This window comes from Eubalaena glacialis, chromosome 5 (genome assembly GCF_028564815.1).
Source record: "Eubalaena glacialis isolate mEubGla1 chromosome 5, mEubGla1.1.hap2.+ XY, whole genome shotgun sequence".
Taxonomy (NCBI): Eukaryota; Metazoa; Chordata; class Mammalia; order Artiodactyla; family Balaenidae; genus Eubalaena; species Eubalaena glacialis.
The window spans coordinates 29,982,686-30,002,276 of record NC_083720.1 but is presented as its reverse complement, the minus strand read 5'-3'; the positions used below and the strand labels follow the sequence as shown (position 1 = coordinate 30,002,276).

Sequence of the window (19,591 nt, the reverse complement as noted above, 5' to 3'; positions counted from 1 at the left end):
GCGTCCCCCCCGCCCACCCCCCATCTCCACCAGTGAAGGGGCTTCCTAGTGTGTGGAACTTTTCCTCCTTCACAGCTCCCTCACTGAGGTGCAGGTCCCATCCCTATTCTTTTGTCTCTGTTTTTCCTTTTGCCCTACCCAGGTATGTAGGGAGTTTCTTGCCTTTTGGTAAGTCTGAGGTCTTCTGCCAGCATTCAGTACGTGTTCTGTAGGAGTTGTTCCACATGTAGATGTATTTTTGATGTATTTGTGGGGAGAAAGGTGATCTCGACGTCTTACTCCTCTGCCATCTTGAATATCTTCCAAGGGATGCTTTTTAGAAACTCATCCTTTAAATTATTGGATCTTTCTGCTGTTCTTCACTTCTGAGAAAATATGGCTAAAGGTGTATGCATATATCCATCATTACTATATCATACAGAGTATTTTCACTGCCCTAAAAATCCTCTATGCTCTACCTATTCATCTCTCCACCTCTCACACCCCAGCCTGTCATCCACTGATCTCTTTATTGTCTCCATCTTTTTTACTCTTCCAAAATGTGAAATAGTTGGAATCATACAGTGTGTAGCCCTTTCAGATTCGTTTCTTTCACTTAATACTGATAATATGCATTTAAGGTTCCTCCTTGTTTTTTCATGGTTTCATAGTTTCTTTCTTTTTAGCACTGTGTAATAGTCCATTGCCCACAGTTTATCTGGTACATGAAAGACATCTTGGTGCTTCCAAGTGTTGGCAATTACGAATAAAGCTACTATAAACATCCTCGTGCAGGACATTTTTTTAAATTAATTAATTTTTTCTTATTAGTCATCCATTCTATGCACATCAGTGTATACATGTCAATCCCAATCTCCCAATTCATCACACCACAACCCCCACACCATGCTGCTTTCTCCACTTGGTGTCCATACGTTTTTTCTCTATTTCTGTGTCTCAATTTCTGCTCTGCAAACCGGTTCATCTGTACCATTTTCTATGTTCCACATATACGCGTTAATACATGATATTTGTTTTTCTCTTTCTGACTTACTTCACTCTGTATGACAGTCTCTAGATGCATCCACGTCTCTAAAAATGACCCAATTTCGTTGCTTTTTATGGCTGAGTAATATTCCATTGTATATATGTACCACATCTTCTTTATCCATTCGTCTGTCGATGGGCATTTAGGTTGCTTCCATGACCTGGCTATTGTAAATACTGCTGCAATGAACACTGGGTTGCATGTGTCTTTTTGAATTATGGTTTTCTCAGGGTATATGCCCAGTAGTGGGATTGCTGGGTCATACGGTAATTCTATTTTTAGTTCTTTAAGGAACCTCCATACTGTTCATAGAGGCTGTATCAATTTACATTCCCACCAACAGTGCAAGAGGGTTCCCTTTTCTCCACACCCTCTCCAGCATTTGTTGTTTATAGATTTTCTGATAATGCCATTCTAACTGGTGTGAGGTGATACCTCATTGTAGTTCTGATTTGCATTTCTCTAATAATTAGTGATGTTAAGCAGCTTTTCATGTGCTTCTTGGCCATCTGTATGTCTTCTTTGGAGAAATATCTATTTAGGTCTTCTGCCCATATTTGGATTTGGTTGTTTTTTTAATATTGAGCTGCATGAACTGTTTATATATTTTGGAGATTAATCCTTTGTCCATTGATTCCTTTGAAAATATTTTCTCCCATTGTGAGGGTTGTCTTTTCGTCTTGTTTATGGTTTCCTTCACTGTGCAAAAGCTTAAGTTTCATTAGGTCCCATTTATTTCTTTTTGTTTTTATTTCCATTATTCTAGGAGGTGGATCAAAAAAGATCTTGCTGTGATTTATGTCAAAGAGTTTTCTTCCTATGTTTTTCTCTAAGAGTTTTATGGTGTCTGGTCTTACATTTAGGTCTCTAATCAATTTTGAGTTTATTTTTGTGTATGGTGTTAGGGAGTGTTCTAATTTCATTCTTTTACATGTAGCTGTCCAGTTTTCCCAGCACCACTTATTGAACAGGCTGTCTTTTCTCCATCGTATATCCTTGCCTCCTTTGTCATAGATTAGTTGACCATAGGTGCGTGGGTTTCTCTCTGGGCTTTCTATCCTGTTCCATTGATTTATATTTCTGTCTTTGTGCCAGTACCATATTGTTTTGATTACTGTAGCTTTGTAGTATAGTCTGAATCCAAGGAGTCTGATTCCTCCAGCTCCGTTTTTTTCCCTCAAGACTGCTTTGGATATTCGGGGTCTTTTGTGTCTCCATAGAAATTTTAAGATTTTTTGTTCTAGTTCTGTAAAAAATGCAATTGGTAATTTGATAGGGATTGCATTGAATCTGTAGATTGCTTTGGGTAGTATAGTCATTTTCACAATGTTGATTCTTCCAATCCAAGAACATGGTATATCTCTCCATCTGTTGGTATCATCTTTAATTTCTTTAATCAGTGTCTTAAGAGTTTTCTGCATACAGGTCTTTTGTCTCCTTAGGTAGGTTTATTCCTAGGTATTTTATTCTTTTTGTTACAATGGTGAATGGGAGTGTTTCCTTAATTTCTCTTTCAGATTTTTCATCATTAGTGTACAGGAATGCAAGAGATTTCTGTGCATTAATTTTGTATCCTGCAACTTTACCAAATTCATTGATTAGCTCTAGTAGTTTTCTGGTGGCATCTTTAGGATTCTCTATGTATAGTATCATGTCATGTGCAAACAGTGACAGTTTTACTTCTTCTTTTCTGATTTGTATTACTTTTATTTCTTTTTCTTCTCTGATTGCCATGGCTAGGACTTCCAAAACTATGTTGAATAATAGTGGTGAGAGTGGACATCCTTGTCTTGTTCCTGATCTTAGAGGAAATGCTTTCAGTTTTCCACCATTAAGAATGATGTTTGCTGTGGGTTTATCATATATGGCCTTTATTATGTTGAGGTAGGTTCCCTCTATGCCCACTTTCTGGAGAGTTTTTATCATAAATGGGTGTTGAATTTTGTCAAAAGCTTTTTCTGCATCTACTGAGATGATCATATGGTTTTTATTCTTCAATTTGTTCATATGGTGTATCACATTGATTGATTTGTGTATATTGAAGAATCCTTGCATCCCTGGGATAAACCCCACTTGATCATGGTGTATGAACCTTTTAATGTGTTGTTGGATTCTGTTTGCTAGTATTTTCTTGAGGATTTTCGCATCTGTATTCATCAGTGATATTGGTCTGTAATTTTCTTTTTTTGTAGTACCTTTGTCTGGTTTTGGTATCAGGGTGATGGAGGCCTCATAGAATGAGTTTGGATGTTTTCCTTCCTCTTCAACTTTTTAGAAGAGTTTAGAGACGGATGGGTGTTAGCTCTTCTCTAAATGTTTGATAGAATTCACCTGTGAAGTCATCTGGTCCTGGACTTTTGTTTGTGGGAAGATTTTTAATCACAGTTTCAATTTCATTACCTGTGATTGGTCTGTTCATATTTTCTATTTCTTCCTGGTTCAGTCTCGGCAGGTTGTGCATTTCTAAGAATTTGTCCATTTCTTCCAGATTGTCCATTTTATAGGCATAGAATTGCTTGTAGTAGCCTCTTAGGATGCTTTGTATTTCTGCGGTGTCTGTTGTAACTTCTCCTTTTTCATTTCTAATTTTATTGATTTGAATCCTGTCCCTCTTTTTCTTGATGAGTCTGGCTAATGGTTTATCAATTTTCTTTACCTTCTCAAAGAACCAGCTTTTAGTTTTATTGATCTTTGCTACTGTTTTCTTTGTTTCTATTTCATTTATTTCTGCTCTGATCTTGATGATTTCTTTCCTTCTGCTAACTTTGGGTTTTGTTTGTTCTTCTTTCTCTAGTTCCTTTAGGTGTAACGTTAGATGGTTTATTTGAGATTTTTCTTGTTTCTTGAGATAGGCTTCTATAGCTATAAACTTCCCTCTTAGAACTGCTTTTGCTGCATCCCATAGGTTTTGGATCGTCGTGTTTTCATTGTCATTTGTCTCTAGGTATTTTTTGATTTCCTCTTCGATTTTGTCAGTGATCTCTTGGTTATTTAATAATGTATTGTTTAGCCTCCATGTGTTTGTGTTTTTTACGTTTTTTTCCCTGTAATTGATTTCTAATCTCCTAGCGTTGTGGTCAGAAAAGATGCTTGATATGCTTTCAATTTTGTTAAATTTACTGAGGTTTGATTTGTGACCCAAGATGTGATCTATCCTGGAGAATGTTCCATGCACACTTGAGAAGAACGTGTAATCTGCTGTTTTTGGATGGAATGTCCTATAAATATCAATTAAATCTATCTGGTCTATTGTGCCATTTAAAGCTTGTGTTTCCTTATTAATTTTCTGTTTGGATGATCTGTCCATTGGTGTAAGTGAGGTGTTAAAGTCCCCCACTATTATTGTGTTACTGTCGATTTCCTCTTTTAGAGCTGTTAGCAGTTGCCTTATGTATTGAGGTGCTCCTATGTTGGGTGCATATATATTTATAAGTGTTATATCTTCTTCTTGGATTGATCCCTTTATCATTACATAGTGTCCTTCCTTGTCTCTTGTAACATTCTTTATTTTAAAGTCTATTTTATCTGATATGAGTACTGCTACTCCAGCTTTCTTTTGATTTCCATTTGCATGGAATATCTTTTTCCATCCCCTCACTTTCAGTCTGTATGTGTCCCTAGGTCTGAAGTGGGTCTCTTGTAGACAGCATATATACAGGTCTTGTTTTTGTATCCATTCAGCAAGCCTGTGTCATTTGGCTAGAGCATTTAATCCATTCCTGTTTAAAGTAATTATCGATATGTATGTTCCTATGACCATTTTCTTAATTGTTTTGGGTTTGTTTTTGTAGGTCCTTTTCTTCTCTTGTGTTTCCCACTTACAGAAGTTCCTTTAGCATTTGCTGTAGAGCTGGTCTGTTGGTGCTGAATTCTCTTAGCTTTTGCTTGTCTGTACAGCTTTTGATTTCTCTATCGAATCTGAATGAGATCCTTGCGGGGTAGAGTAATCTTGGTTGTAGGTTCTTCCCTTTCATCACTCTAAGTATATCATGCCACTCCCTTCTGGCTTGTAGAGTTTCTGCTGAGAAATCCTCTGTTAACCTTATGGGAGTTCCCTTGTATGTTATTTTTCGTTTTTCCCTTGCTGCTTTCAATAATTTTTCTTTGTCTTTAATTTTTGCCAATTTGATTACTATGTGTCTCGGCGCGTTTCTCCTTGGGTTTATCCTGTATGGGACTCTCTGCACTTCCTGGACTTGGGTGGCTATTTCCTTTCCCATGTTAGGGAGGTTTTCGACTATAATCTCTTCAAATATTTTCTCGGGTCCTTTCTCTCTCTCTTTGCCTTCTGGGACCCCTTTAATGCGAATGTTGTTGTGTTTAATGTTGTGCCAGAGGTCTCTTAGGCTGTCTTCATTTCTGTTCATTCTTTTTTCTTTATTCTGTTCCGCAGCAGTGAATTCCACCATTTTGTCTTCCAGGTCACTTATCCATTCTTCTGCCTCAGTTATTCCGCTATTGATTCCTTCTAGTGTAGTTTTCATTTCAGTTATTGTATTGTTCATCTCTGTTTGTTTGTTCTTTAATTCTTCTAGGTCTTTGTTAAACATTTCTTGCATCTTGTTGATCCTTGCCTCCATTCTTTTTCCGAGGTCCTGGATCATCTTCACTATCATCATTCTGAATTCTTTTTCTGGAAGATTGCCTATCTCAACTTCATTTAGTTGTTTTTCTGGGGTTTTATCTTGTTCCTTCATCTGTTACATAGCCCTCTGCCTTTTCATCTTGTCTCTCTTTCTGTGAATGTGGTTTTTGTTCCATAGGCTGCAGGATTATAGTTCTTCTTGCTTCTGCTGTCTGCTCTCTGGTGGATGAGGCTATCTAAGAGGCTTGTGGAAGTTTCTTGATGGGAGGGACTGGTGGTGGATAGAGCTGGCTATTGCTCTGGTGGGCAGAGCTCAGTAAAACTTTAATCCGCTTGTTTGCTGATGGGTGGGGCTGAGTTCCCTCCCTGTTGGTTGTTTGGCCTGAGGCGACCCAACACTGGAGCCTACCTGGGCTCTTTGGTGGAGATAATGGCAGACTCTGGGAGGGCTCATGCCAAGGAGTACTTCCCAGAACTTCTGCTGCCAGTGTCCTTGTCCCTGGGTGAGCCACAGCTGTCCCCTGCCTCTGCAGGAGACCCTCCAACACTAGCAGGTAGGTCTGGTTCAGTCTCCTGTGGGGTTACTGCTCCTTCCCCTGGGTCCCGATGTGCACACTACTTTGTGTGTGTCCTCCAAGAGTGGAGTCTCCGTTTCCCCCAGTCCTGCCGAAGTCCTGCAATGAAATCCCTCTGCCTTCAAAGTCTGATTCTCTAGGAATTCCTCCTCCTGTTGTCGGACCCCCATGTTGGGAAGCCTGATGTGGGGCTCAGAACCTTCACTCCAGTGGGTGACTTCTGTGGTATAAGTGTTCTCCAGTTTGTGAGTCACCCACCCAGCAGTTATGGGATTTGATTTTATTGTGATAGTGCCCCTCTTACCATCTCATTGTGGCTTCTCCTTTGTCTTTGCATGTGGGGTATCTTTTTTGGTGAGTTCCAGTGTCTTCCTGTCGATGATTGTTCAGCAGTTAGTTGTGATTCCGGTGTTCTTGAAAGAGGGAGTAGAGCATGTCCTTCTACTCCACCATCTTGAACAAATCTCAGGACATGTTTTAAACTCCTTTGGGTAAACACAAAGGAGCACAATTGTTGGGCCATATGTTAAGAGTATGTTTAGTTTTGTAAGAAACTGCCAAACTGTCTTCCAAAATGGCTGTACCATCTTGCATTCCCACCAGCAATGTATGGGAATGCCTATTGCTCCACATCCTCACCAGCATTTGGTGTTGTCAGTGTTTTGGATTTTGGCATTGTAGTAGGGGTGCTGTGGTACCTCATTGTTATTTTAATTTGCATCTCCTTGATGACATATGATGTGAAGCATTTTTTCATATACATACTTGCCATCTGTATATCTTCTTTGGTGAGGTGTCTTGTTTAGGTCTTTGGCCCATTTTTTAATCAGGTTGTTTGCTTTCTTCTTGTTGAGTTTTAAGAGTTCTTTGCATATTTTGTATAACAGTTGTTTATGAGATGGATCTTCTACAAATATTTCCTCCCAGTCTGTGGCTTATCTTCTCATTCTCTTGACATTGTCTTTCACAGAGCAAAAGTTTTAATGAAGCCCAGCTTATCAGTTATTTCTTTCATAGATTATGCCTTTGGTGGTAAAGCTAAGAAGTCATCTTCATATCCAAAGTCATCTAGATTTCCCCCTATGTTATCTTCCAGGAGTTTTATAGTTTTGCATTTCACATTTAGGTATGTGATCAATTTTGAGTTCATATTTGCGAAGGGTGTAAGGTCTGTGTCTAGATTCATTTTTTTGCAGATGGATGTTCAGTTATTCCAGCATCATTTGTTGAAGATACTGTCTTTGCTCCATTGTATTGCCTTTACTCCTTTGTCGAAGATCAGTTGACTATATTTATGTGGGTCTATTTCTGGGCTCTCTATTGTCTTGTACTGATCTATTTTTCTATTGTTTTGTTAATACCACATTGTCTTGATTACTGTAGCTTTACAGTAAGTCTTGAAGACAGATATTATCAATCTTCCAATATTGTTTTTCTCCTTCAATATTGTGTTGGCTACTTGGGGTTATACATGCTTAGAATTGGGGAGTAAAAAGTCTATACTTGGTTTGATTTATAAATTATGTCATGGCACAAAAATAATATCCTAGATACTTAGAGATGTAGCTTATCAAGATTTGGCTTATCAAGATGCCTCCCTCTCAGGAAAATTTTGAGTCACTGTATTTTAGACTCTGGAAGCAGAATAGTTAATATATCAAAAGGGTAGTCTGGGTAGCAATGGATAGAAAAGCACAAATGGAAAACATGTATCTAAGGGCTCTTTAGATGAGAAAAAAATCACATGCCTTATTTCTTCAAAGACAAATTACACAAAGAGAAATAAATACATAGATACACAAATATTAAAAAGACAATATATGTTCTAAGTAGAAAAAGGTAATAACATTTTAAAAATATACTGTACATTATGCCAACCATTGTGTCTTACATTATTTCTAGTCATTGAAATTACTTAGTGAGTTATGCAGTATTCTTTTCCTTTATATATGAGTCTCAGAGACGTGAAGTGATTTGTCCAAGACCATGCAGAACTGGGATTCCAATTAGACTTACCTGGCTCCAAAGCCCACCTTCTTTCTACTATGTCATGTATCATAGTTTTTGTGTTTTTTCAAATGAAGAATTTTCACTGAATTTTTTTTTTAATAGCTCACTATATATGTCCAGCCAGAGCAAAAGCACACAGCTGAATATGCTGCAAATATAACTAAAAGTGTGTTTGATTATTTTGAAGACTACTTCGCTATGGATTATTCTCTTCCTAAATTAGGTGAGAACCATTTTTTATTTTCTTATTTTTAATATTGCCTTTGTTTTCACCTAAGTTAACTCACTTCCTCCAGCTTTAGCATCCTTAGTTAATGGTCATCCCTTAGTCTTTTCATCATATGCCTATACTATGTATCTAATACTTACTAGATGCTGAAAGATTCATTCTGGATTCCTCTAAGAATAATGTCTATACTCTGTTCTTACCTGATAAATGTATAGTATTTTATTTCCAAATAAAGATTGAAGTATATACATAAAACTGCAGACATTGATAATGATGGAACCAGAAAGAGCAACCTAGATCAGCTGATTTCAAAATTAGTACCCATCCCAATAGCTTACATTGCCTCCCTACCATCAGTGAGTTAATAAATAATAGGGATAAATAATGCTGTCAGAGTCCCATGTACTTCCAGTCTTTCCATTGTTGTACAAGACTAATTCCAGATTCTTCAGCAGTTAAAATGAACTGGTGCTCCTTCCATAAGTATTTTTTCTAATATGGAGGATGGGGGGAACATGTTTTCTTTTTAAAATAAAAATAGTGCTATAATCAAAATGGTATGGATATGACACTTCTATCAACAGCAGAAATGCTTTAATAGTAAGCTTGAGTGGTATTAGCAAAGGCTTTAAATGTAACACCCATATAGATGTCTGTAGGGATGAAATGAAGGCAACAAGAAAATCAACAAACCAACAATTGACTTCTCTATTTCTGTTTCTGCCCTTACTTTAATAAATTACCAATGCAAAGCAACTGGAATGCCAAATTCTCTACATGGGAATGGCTGTGGCTCTGAGCAACTTTGTGGATGCTCCATTTTTTTTTTTTTTTTTTTTTTTTATTGCTTAACAGCAATTAGAGAAGGAGACAGGAAGAGAAACAACTTTCCATCGAAATCAGAATAATATCTAATAAAATGTTAATCACAGTAATTTAAAAGTCTTTTTCTCTTTATCTCTCTTGTACCACCCATGATAACCTGGTAAGTGGAAATCTCACAAATTTATTTCTCTCTTCTCTTTTCTTCCTCCCTCTCTCCCATATTCCTTCTTCTTCTTCATACTTTTATATGCATTTTCAACTCTTTCAGAATTGACTCTTAGACTTTCCTTACAATTGATTACTGAATTTATCCACCCCCAAAATTAAAGGCACTGGAGTGAATTAATTATAATGTCAATACTCACCAAAGAAATGAGGTTTAAAAAAATTCCTTTTGTTCATGGGTTAGGTACAAGTTACACTCTGTAACATTACAGAAAATACTGGCCCTTGGGGGGAATATTTCTCCAAACTTTCAGAGGTACTCTTGTGACAAAATAACCAAACCTAAGAATGAAAATAACACTAAAAGTAAACTACTGCTGTAATTCTGACCTCCATTTAAGATGTATCCATTTTCATTCTTTTTATAAAAAGCTTTAAGAATCTTTATTTTAACCATAAAGAAAGGACCTTTTCTTTATGTTAGATGAAAATTTAATTTATTTTCATTTATGTGCCTAATTTAAATTACATGTAATAATAAATAAATCCCATTCTTATTATAGTTCATTAACTGGAGAAGCTGTGTTCTGTCCACTAATCCAACTGAACCTTTTCTGTTTTGGGATTTAACATAGAACTGATCAACACTGCCTCCTTCTGTCAGATAGCATGTCTACGATTATAGGTCCCAGCAAAAATAAGGACTAGAAAGTCTAGATTGAATTCAACATTTTAGACCTGGAAGGGAATTTACAGAGAATATAGTCAATTCCATGTTGATCCAACTAATTTAATACATACATACAAGTGGATGGTAAGCTATTCAATTAGTAGGGAATCTGGTTGACCACAAATTGTACAGAATTAGGGAAAAAGTGGAATTTTGTATTCTCTAATAATCTGTGTCCTTGGACAGAAATATATTTCTACACACTTGGAAGCTCTGTATTTCTAAGACCTCATTTGAAAACTTCATTCTCTTATTCCTTACAGCATAGCCCCCCAAACAGAAGCTTGGTATTATCTAAGTGAAAGTCATGGGAAAAAAAGCAAATAAAAATGAAATACAGAAAGGAACAAAAGACATAAAATTATAGAGGACTTGAAAACAGCATTGCCAATAGTATTCTTAAAAAATAAAAGACACATTGATATCTGGAGCCAACAGGAAGAGTTCCATGGAAATTTTGAGTGCATTAAAGATTGAAAAGTTTACACAAATAGATGATTGTTTTTCACTCTGAGAAATTATTTTTAGTCTTTTAAAAAACATTCATCTAAACAACTTAATTTGGTAAGAAGTGTTATGAACAAAATGGAAAGAATGTATTTCTCACTGGACTCTTTTTCCATAGATAAAATCGCTATTCCAGATTTTGGCACTGGGGCTATGGAGAACTGGGGACTCATCACTTACAGAGAAACAAACCTGCTTTATGACCCTAATGAATCAGCCTCATCAAACCAACAGAGGGTGGCCACTGTGGTTGCCCATGAACTTGTGCATCAGGTATAGAATCTTAGCACCAACTTAGGTTATTTTAAAAAGTGGCTTAAGACCATAGGAATGACTGAAATTATAACTTAGCAAATAAAAAATAGCCAACCCAGAAAATCCTGCTTGAAAGTCTTTCTTACTGCTAATAAACATTTTCCCATAAAGAAACTTTTAAGACACACTGTTTTGCCTTTAGTAAATACACGAGGTTTTCCTATAACTTTAAATATTCCCAGTACTACCAAAATAAAGACAATAAACTAAGGAGAATTTCAGGTCACTTAAAAACCAGGAGAAATAAAGCAGGAAATAAATGCTAAGTATGATGTCTGCCACTTTTGTGTCAAGTGACAAAATTTGCATGAACAAATGAATGTACTGAAATTTTCTAGGCCTTTCTACCAAAGGCATGAGAATTTAACCCTCTTTCTTGTTTATAATTTCAGTGGTTTGGAAATACTGTGACCATGGAATGGTGGGAAGACTTGTGGTTAAACGAAGGGTTTGCTTCCTTCTTTGAGTTCCTGGGAGTAGACCATGCAGAAAAAGAGTGGCAAATGGTGAGCCCTAAACATATAAGTTCCAAATCTCTGTTTTCCTCATGTCAAGCTGATTGAAGCCTTTGGACTAAGACAGTGGCCCTGAGTTTGGGGCCAAGTGCAGTATCGAATTGGGAATTCCATTGGGAGGCTGGGGTGGAACCAGCTGCCTCCACTGAACTACACCATGCTCAGAGCCTATGCCCAGGCCCTAGAGGGCAACTGACCACCATGAGCCAAGGATGTGGTTGGTAGAGTCATTCAAGAACACGTGCCAAGGCAGGAAAAAAATATCTAGCTTAGACAATGCCAACTCTGTGTTCAAGAAAGTATCTGTATTGCTAACCCTTTGAAAAATGTCCAAGCTTAATTTTATAAATGACTTCCCTTACACAGGTTGCTGAAATGACACGGTAAAGAGATAAACGCATAAACTTAGTAGTTAGACTCAAGTTCAAATCTTGCACACATCATTTCTTAGATGCGTTACAGGGAATGTGACCTTGAGCAAGTTACATATCCTCTCTGAGTCAGTTCTCTCCTCTATGAAAGAAGAACACTGTTCTCTGTCTTGTAAGCGTAAAAGCTTCCAAAATGTACATGTAATTACTATTATTATTCTGTGTCTCTGAGGGGCCTGGAACAGAGGCTTCTATGAACCTTACAGATATTTTTCCCAAAAAGCTACATATGTTTTCATCTGTATTTAGATGGTGTGGGTATTCTTATCAGTTTGTATATATAAAAGTATAAGTGTGTGGTTATGTGAAAGTAGCATTACAGGAGGTTGTGTACTGTATAGACTACTACCCTCCACTGGATACAATAAGAAGAGTGTTAGATGCTCGCAGCCCTTGCAGTTTTCACAACCTGCTTTAAAAAGTGAAGAAGTTAAACTGGTGAACTCAAAGTCCACCAATTTAAATGTAAATCTCATTCAAAACACCCTCACAGAAACACCCACAATAATGTTTGAGCAAATACCTCGGTACCATGGCCCCATCAATCAATGTAACATAAAATTAACCATCCCAAATATCTAAGATTTAAAAGACTGATAATACCAAATGTAGGTAAATTTGTGGAGCAATTTCAAGTCACATACATTGCTGGTAGACATGACACAGTCACCCTGGAAAATAGTGTGACCACTTCTTATAAGTTAAACATACATTTATCATATAATCCAGCAATCCTACTCCAAGAGACATGAAAACACTTGTCCACACAAAACCTGCATGTAAATGCACATAATGGGAATATTCATAATAGCCAACTGCTGGAAACAACTCAAATTTAGAAATAAATTGTAGCGTATTGATACAATAGAATACTACAGTAGAAGGAGCAAACTACTGGTAAAGCAACACTGTGGATGAATCTCTAAAGCATTTGCTATGTGGAAAAAGGCATCTGTGAATGACTACATACTGAATGAGTCCATTTATTTGACATTCTCGAAAAGACAAAACTATAGGAATAAAATGTATATCACTGGTTGTCAGGGACTGAGGTGAGAGGAGGAGACAGACTGAAAAAGGATTCAAGGGAACTTTTGGGGGTAAGAAATTTTTCCATATCTTGTCTATGATTGTAGTTACAGATTGTTTATATCTGTCAAAACTCATCAAACTGTCTACTTTAAGAGGGTAAATTTTAATAATGTAAATTATATTTCAAAAAACTTAACTTTAAAAAAATGGACCAAGAAAAGCATTAATTATAAAATTAATTAAATTAACTTCTAATAAATGTTTTCAGATTATGAAAACTGAAATTACTGAAAAAATGTTCAATTAGTATTTGGTATTGCATCCTTATTATTTTCTCATATCACAAAAGTATACTTTGAGAACAAGTTAGTCTATAAATTAAAACTGAAAGATAAAAAAAAGTGAAAAAGTTAATTTGCAACAATTGCTTCTTTAAAATTTAATCTACATTGTGGTTTTTCAAGGATGGAACTATTGACATTTGGGCCAGACAATTCTTTGTTGTGGGGACTGTCCTGTGTATTGTAGGGTACTTAGCAGCATCCCTGGCCTGTATCTATTAGATGCCAGTAATCCTCCACCCCAGCTGTGAAACCAAAAATGTCTCCATAAGATGGTGTGGAGAAAACGGAATCCTCCTACTCTGTTGGTGGGAATGAAAGTTGGTGCAGCCACTATGGAAAACAGTATGGAAGTTCCTCAGAAAACTAAAAATAAAACTACCACATGCTCCAGCAATCCCACTCCTGGGCGTATACCTGGACAAAACTATAAATCAAAGAGATATATGCACCCCTATGTTCACAGCAGCACTATTCACAATAGCCAAGACATGGAAACAACCTAAATGTTCATCAAAAGATGAATGGATAAAGAAGAGAGGAGAAGATGGCGGAAGAGTAAGACGCGGAGATCACCTTCCTCCCACAGATACATCAGAAATACATCTGCACGTGGAACTGCTCCTATAGAACACCCACTGAACGCTGGCAGAAGAACTCAGACCTCCCAAAAGGCAAGAAACTCCCCACGTACCTGGGTAGGGCAAAAGAAAAAAGAAAAAACAGAGACAAAATAATAGGGACAGGACCTGCACCAGGGGGAGGGAGCTGTGAAGGAGGAAAGGTTTCCACACACTAGAAGCTCCTTTGCGGGCGGAGACTGCAGGTGGCGGAGGGGGGAAGCTTCGGAGCTGCGGAGGAGAGCGCAGCAACAGGGGTGTGGAGGGCAAAGCGGAGAGATTCCCGCAAAGAGGATCAGTGCCAACCAGCACTCACCAGCCCAAGAGGCTTGTCTGCTCACCCACCGGGGCGGGCGGGGGCTGGGAGCTGAGGCTCGGGCTTCGGTCGGATCGCAGGGAGAGGACTTGCGTTGGCGGCGTGAACACAGCCTGAAGGGGCTAGTGCACCACAGCTAGCTGGGAGGGAGTCCGGGAAAAGGTCTGGAGCTGCCAAAGAGGCAAGAGACTCTTTCTTGCCTCTTTGTTTCCTGGTGCGCGAGGAGACAGGATTAGGAGCACTGCTTAAAGGAGCTCCAGAGACGGGCGTGAGCCGCGGCTATCAGCACGGACCCCAGAGACAGGCATGAGATGCTAAGGCTGCTGCTGCCGCCACCAAGAAGCCTGTGTGCAAGCACAGGTCACTATCCACACCGCCCCTCCCGGGAGCCTGTGCAGCCCGCCACTGCCAGGGTCCCGTGATCCAGGGACAACTTCTCCGGGAGAACTCACGGCGTGCCTCAGACTGGTACAAAGTCATGCCGGCCTCTGCCGCCGCAGGCTGGCCCTGCGTCCTACCCCTCCCTCCCCCCGGCCTGAGTGAGCCAGAGCCCCCGAATCAGCTGCTCCTTTAACCCCGTCCTGTGTGAGTGAAGAACAGATGCCCTCAAGCGACCTATACGCAGAAGTGGGTCCAAATCCAAAGCTGAAACCCGGGAGCTGTGTGAACAAAGAAGAGAAAGGGAAATCTCTCCCAGCAGCCTCAGAAGCAGCGGATTAAAGCTCCACAATCAACTTGATGTACCCTACATCTGTGGAATACCTGAATAGACAACGAATCATCCCAAATTGAGGAGGTGGACTTTGGGAGCAAGATATATTATTTTTTCCCCTTTTTCTCTTTTTGTGAGTGTGTATGTGTATGCTTCTGTGTGAGATTTTGTCTGTATAGCTTTGCTTTCACCATTTGTCCCAGGGTTCTGTCCGTCTGCTTCTCTTTTTTTACTTTAAAAAAATTTTTTTCTTAATAATTATTTTTTATTTTTTTATTTTAATAACTTTATTTTATTCTATCTTACTTTACTTTATTTTATTTTATTTTATCCTCTTTCTTTCTTTCTTTCTTTCTATTTTTTCTCCCTTTTATTCTGAGCCGTGTGGATGAAAGACTCTTGGTGCTCCAGCCAGGCATCAGGGCTGTGCCTCTGAGGTGGGAGAGCCAACTTCAGGACACTGGTCCACAAGAGACCTCCCAGCTCCACGTAATACCAAACGGCAAAAATCTCCCAAAGATCTCCATCTCAACACCAAGACCCAGCTTCACTCAACGACCAGCAAGCTACAGTGCTGGACACCCTATGCCAAACAACTAGCAAGACAGGAACACAACCCCATCCATTAGCAGAGAGGCTGCCTAAAATCATAATAAGGCCACAGACACCCCAAAACACACCACCAGACGTGGACCTGCCCACCAGAAAGACAAGATCCAGCCTCATCCACCAGAACACAGGCACTAGTCCCCTCCACCAGGAAGCCTACACAACCCACTGAACCAACCTTAGCCACTGGGGACAGACACCAAAAACAATGGGAACTACGAACCTGCAGCCTGCGAAAAGGAGACCCCAAACACAGTAAGTTAAGCAAAATGAGAAGACAGAAAAACACACAGCAGATGAAGGAGCAAGGTAAAAACACACCAGACCTAACAAATGAAGAGGAAATAGGCAGTCTACCTGAAAAAGAGTTCACAATAATGATAGTAAAGATGATCCAAAATCTTGGAAATAGAATAGACAAAATGCAAGAAACATTTAACAAGGACGTAGAAGAACTAAAGAGGAACCAAGCAACGATGAACAACACAATAAATGAAATTAAAAATACTCTACAAGGGATCAATAGCAGAATAACTGAGGCAGAAGAACGGATAAGTGACCTGGAAGATAAAATAGTGGAAATAACTACTACAGAGCAGAATAAAGAAAAAAGAATGAAAAGAACTGAGGACAGTCGCAGAGACCTCTGGGACAACATTAAATGCACCAACATTAGAATTATAGGGGTCCCAGAAGAAGAAGAGAAAAAGAAAGGGACTGAGAAAATATTTGAAGAGATTATAGTTGAAAACTTCCCTAATATGGGAAAGGAAATAGTTAATCAAGTCCTGGAAGCACAGAGAGTCCCATACAGGATAAATCCAAGGAGAAACACGCCAAGACACATATTAATCAAACTATCAAAAATTAAATATAAAGAAAATATATTAAAAGTAGCAAGGGAATCCCCATAAGGTTAACAGCTGATCTTTCAGCAGAAACTCTGCAAGCCAGAAGGGAGTTGCAGCACATATTTAAAGTGATGAAGGAGAAAAACCTACAACCAAGATTACTCTACACAGCAAGGATATCATTCAGATTTGATGGAGAAATTAAAACCTTTACAGAAAAGCAAAAGCTGAGAGAGTTCAGCATCACCAAACCAGCTTTACAACAAATGCTAAAGGAACTTCTCTAGGCAAGAAACACAAGAGAAGGAAAACACCTACAATAACAAACCCAAAACATTTAAGAAAATGGGAATAGGAACATACATATCGATAATTACCTTAAATGTAAATGGATTAAATGCTCCCACCAAAAGACACAGACTGGCTGAATGGATACAAAAACAAGACCTGTATATATGCTGTCTACAAGAGACCCACTTCAGACCTAGGGACACATACAGACTGAAAGTGAGGGGATGGAAAAAGATATTCCATGCAAATGGAAATCAAAAGAAAGCTGGAGTAGCAATTCTCATATCAGACAAAATAGAGTTTAAAATAAAGACTATTACAAGAGACAAAGAAGGACACTACATAATGATCAAGGGATCGATCCAAGAAGAAGATATAACAATTGTAAATATTTATGCACCCAACATAGGAGCACCTCAATACATAAGGCAAATACTAACAGCCATAAAAGGGGAAATCGACAGTAACACAATCATAGTAGGGGACTTTAACACCCTACTTTCACCAATGGACAGATCATCCAAAATGAAAATAAATAAGGAAACACAAGCTTTAAATGATACATTAAACAAGATGGACTTAATTGATATTTATAGGACATTCCACCCAAAAACAACAGAATACACATTTTTCTCAAGTGCTCATGGAACATTCTCCAGGACAGATCATATCTTGGGTCACAAATCAAGCCTTGGTAAATTTAAGAAAATTGAAATCATATCAAGTATCTTTTCCGACCACAACGCTATGAGACTAGATATCAATTACAGGAAAAGATCTGTAAAAAATACAAACACATGGAGGCTACACAATACACTACTTAATAACGAAGTGATCACTGAAGAAATCAAAGGGGAAATCAAAAAATACCTAGAAACAAATGACAACGGAGACACGATGACCCAAAACCTATGGGATGCAGCAAAAGCAGTTCTAAGAGGGAAGTTTTATAGCAATACAATCCTACCTTAAGAAACAGGAAACATCTCAAATAAACAACCTAACCTTGCACCTAAAGCAATTAGAAAGAAGAACAAAAAACCCCCAAAGTTAGCAGAAGGAAAGAAATCATAAAGATCAGATCAGAAATAAATGAAAAAGAAATGAAGGAGACAATAGCAAAGATCAATAAAACTAAAAGCTGGTTCTTTGAGAAGATAAACAAAATTGATAAACCATTAGCCAGACTCATCAAGAAAAAAAGGGAGAAGACTCAAATCAATAGAATTAGAAATGAAAAAGGAGAAGTAACAACTGACACTGCAGAAATACAAACGATCATGAGAGATTACTACAAGCAACTCTATGCCAATAAAATGGACAACCTGGAAGAAATGGACAAATTCTTAGAAATGCACAACCTGCCAAGACTGAACCAGGAAGAAATAGAAAATATGAACAGACCAATCACAAGCACTGAAATTGAAACTGTGATTTAAAATCTTCCAACAAACAAAAGCCCAGGACCAGATGGCTTCACAGGCGAATTCTATCAAACATTTAGAGAAGAGCTAACACCTATCCTTCTCAAACTCTTCCAAAATATTGCAGTGGGAGGAACACTCCCAAACTCATTCTACGAGGCCACCATCACCCTGATACCAAAACCAGACAAAGATGTCACAAAGAAAGAAAACTACAGGCCAATATCACTGATGAACATAGATGCAAAAATCCTCAACAAAATACTAGCAAACAGCATCCAACAGCACATTAAAAGGATCATACACCATGATCAAGTGGGGTTTATTCCAGGAATGCAAGGATTCTTCAATATATGCAAATCAATCAATGTGATACACCATATTAACAAATTGAAGGAGAAAAACCATATGATCATCTCAATAGATGCAGAGAAAGCTTTTGACAAAATTTAACACCCATTTATGATAAAAGCCCTGCAGAAAGTAGGCATAGAGGGAACTTTCCTCAACATAATAAAGGCCATATATGACAAACCCACAGCCAACATTGTCCTCAATGGTGAAAAACTGAAACCATTTCCACTAAGATCAGGAACAAGACAAGGTTGCCCACTCTCACCACTATTATTCAACATAGTTTTGGAAGTGTTAGCCACAGCAATCAGAGAAGAAAAAGAAATAAAAGGAATCCAAATCGGAAAAGAAGAAGTAAAGCTGTCACTGTTTGCAGATGACTTGATACTATACATAGAGAATCCTAAAGATGCTACCAGAAAACTACTAGAGCTAATCAATGAATTTGGTAAAGTAGCAGGATACAAAATTAATGCACAGAAATCTCTTGCATTTGTATACAGTAAGGATGAAAAATCTGAAAGTGAAATTAAGAAAACACTCCCATTTACCACTGCAACAAAAAGAATAAAATACCTAGGAATAAACCTACCTAAGGAGACAAGAGACCTGTATGCAGAAAATTATAAGACACTGATGAAAGAAATTAAAGATGATACAAATAGATGGAGAGATATACCATGTTCTTGGATTGGAAGAATCAACATTGTGAAAATGACTATACTACCCAAAGCAATCTACAGATTCAATGCGATCCCTATCAAACTACCACTGGCATTTTTCACAGAACTAGAACAGAAAATTTGACAATTTGTATGGAAACACAAAAGACCCCGAATAGCCAAAGCAATCTTGACAATGAAAAATGGAGCTGGAGGACTCAGGCTCCCTGACTTCAGACTATACTACAAAGCTACAGTAATCAAGACAGTATGGTACTGGCACAAAGACAGAAATATAGATCAATGGAACAGGATTGAAAGCCCAGAGATAAACCCATGCACATATGGTCACCTTATCTTTGATAAAGGAGGCAAGCATATACAGTGGAGAAAAGACAGCCTCTTCAATAAGTGGTGCTGGGAAAACTGGACAGGTGCATGTAAAAGTATGAAATTAGAACACTC

General features: G+C 38.1%; 1 protein-coding gene across 1 annotated transcript in view; it reads left to right on the top strand.

Moving 5' to 3' along the window:
* Window positions 1-19,591, top strand: part of ENPEP (glutamyl aminopeptidase) — a 104,539-nt gene that overhangs the window by 32,980 nt on the left and 51,968 nt on the right. The window contains exons 4-6 of the mRNA XM_061192049.1: window positions 8,300-8,420; window positions 10,772-10,926; window positions 11,361-11,474. Coding sequence (XP_061048032.1) covers window positions 8,300-8,420; window positions 10,772-10,926; window positions 11,361-11,474 — 390 coding nt within the window. The remainder of the gene's footprint in view (window positions 1-8,299; window positions 8,421-10,771; window positions 10,927-11,360; window positions 11,475-19,591) is intronic.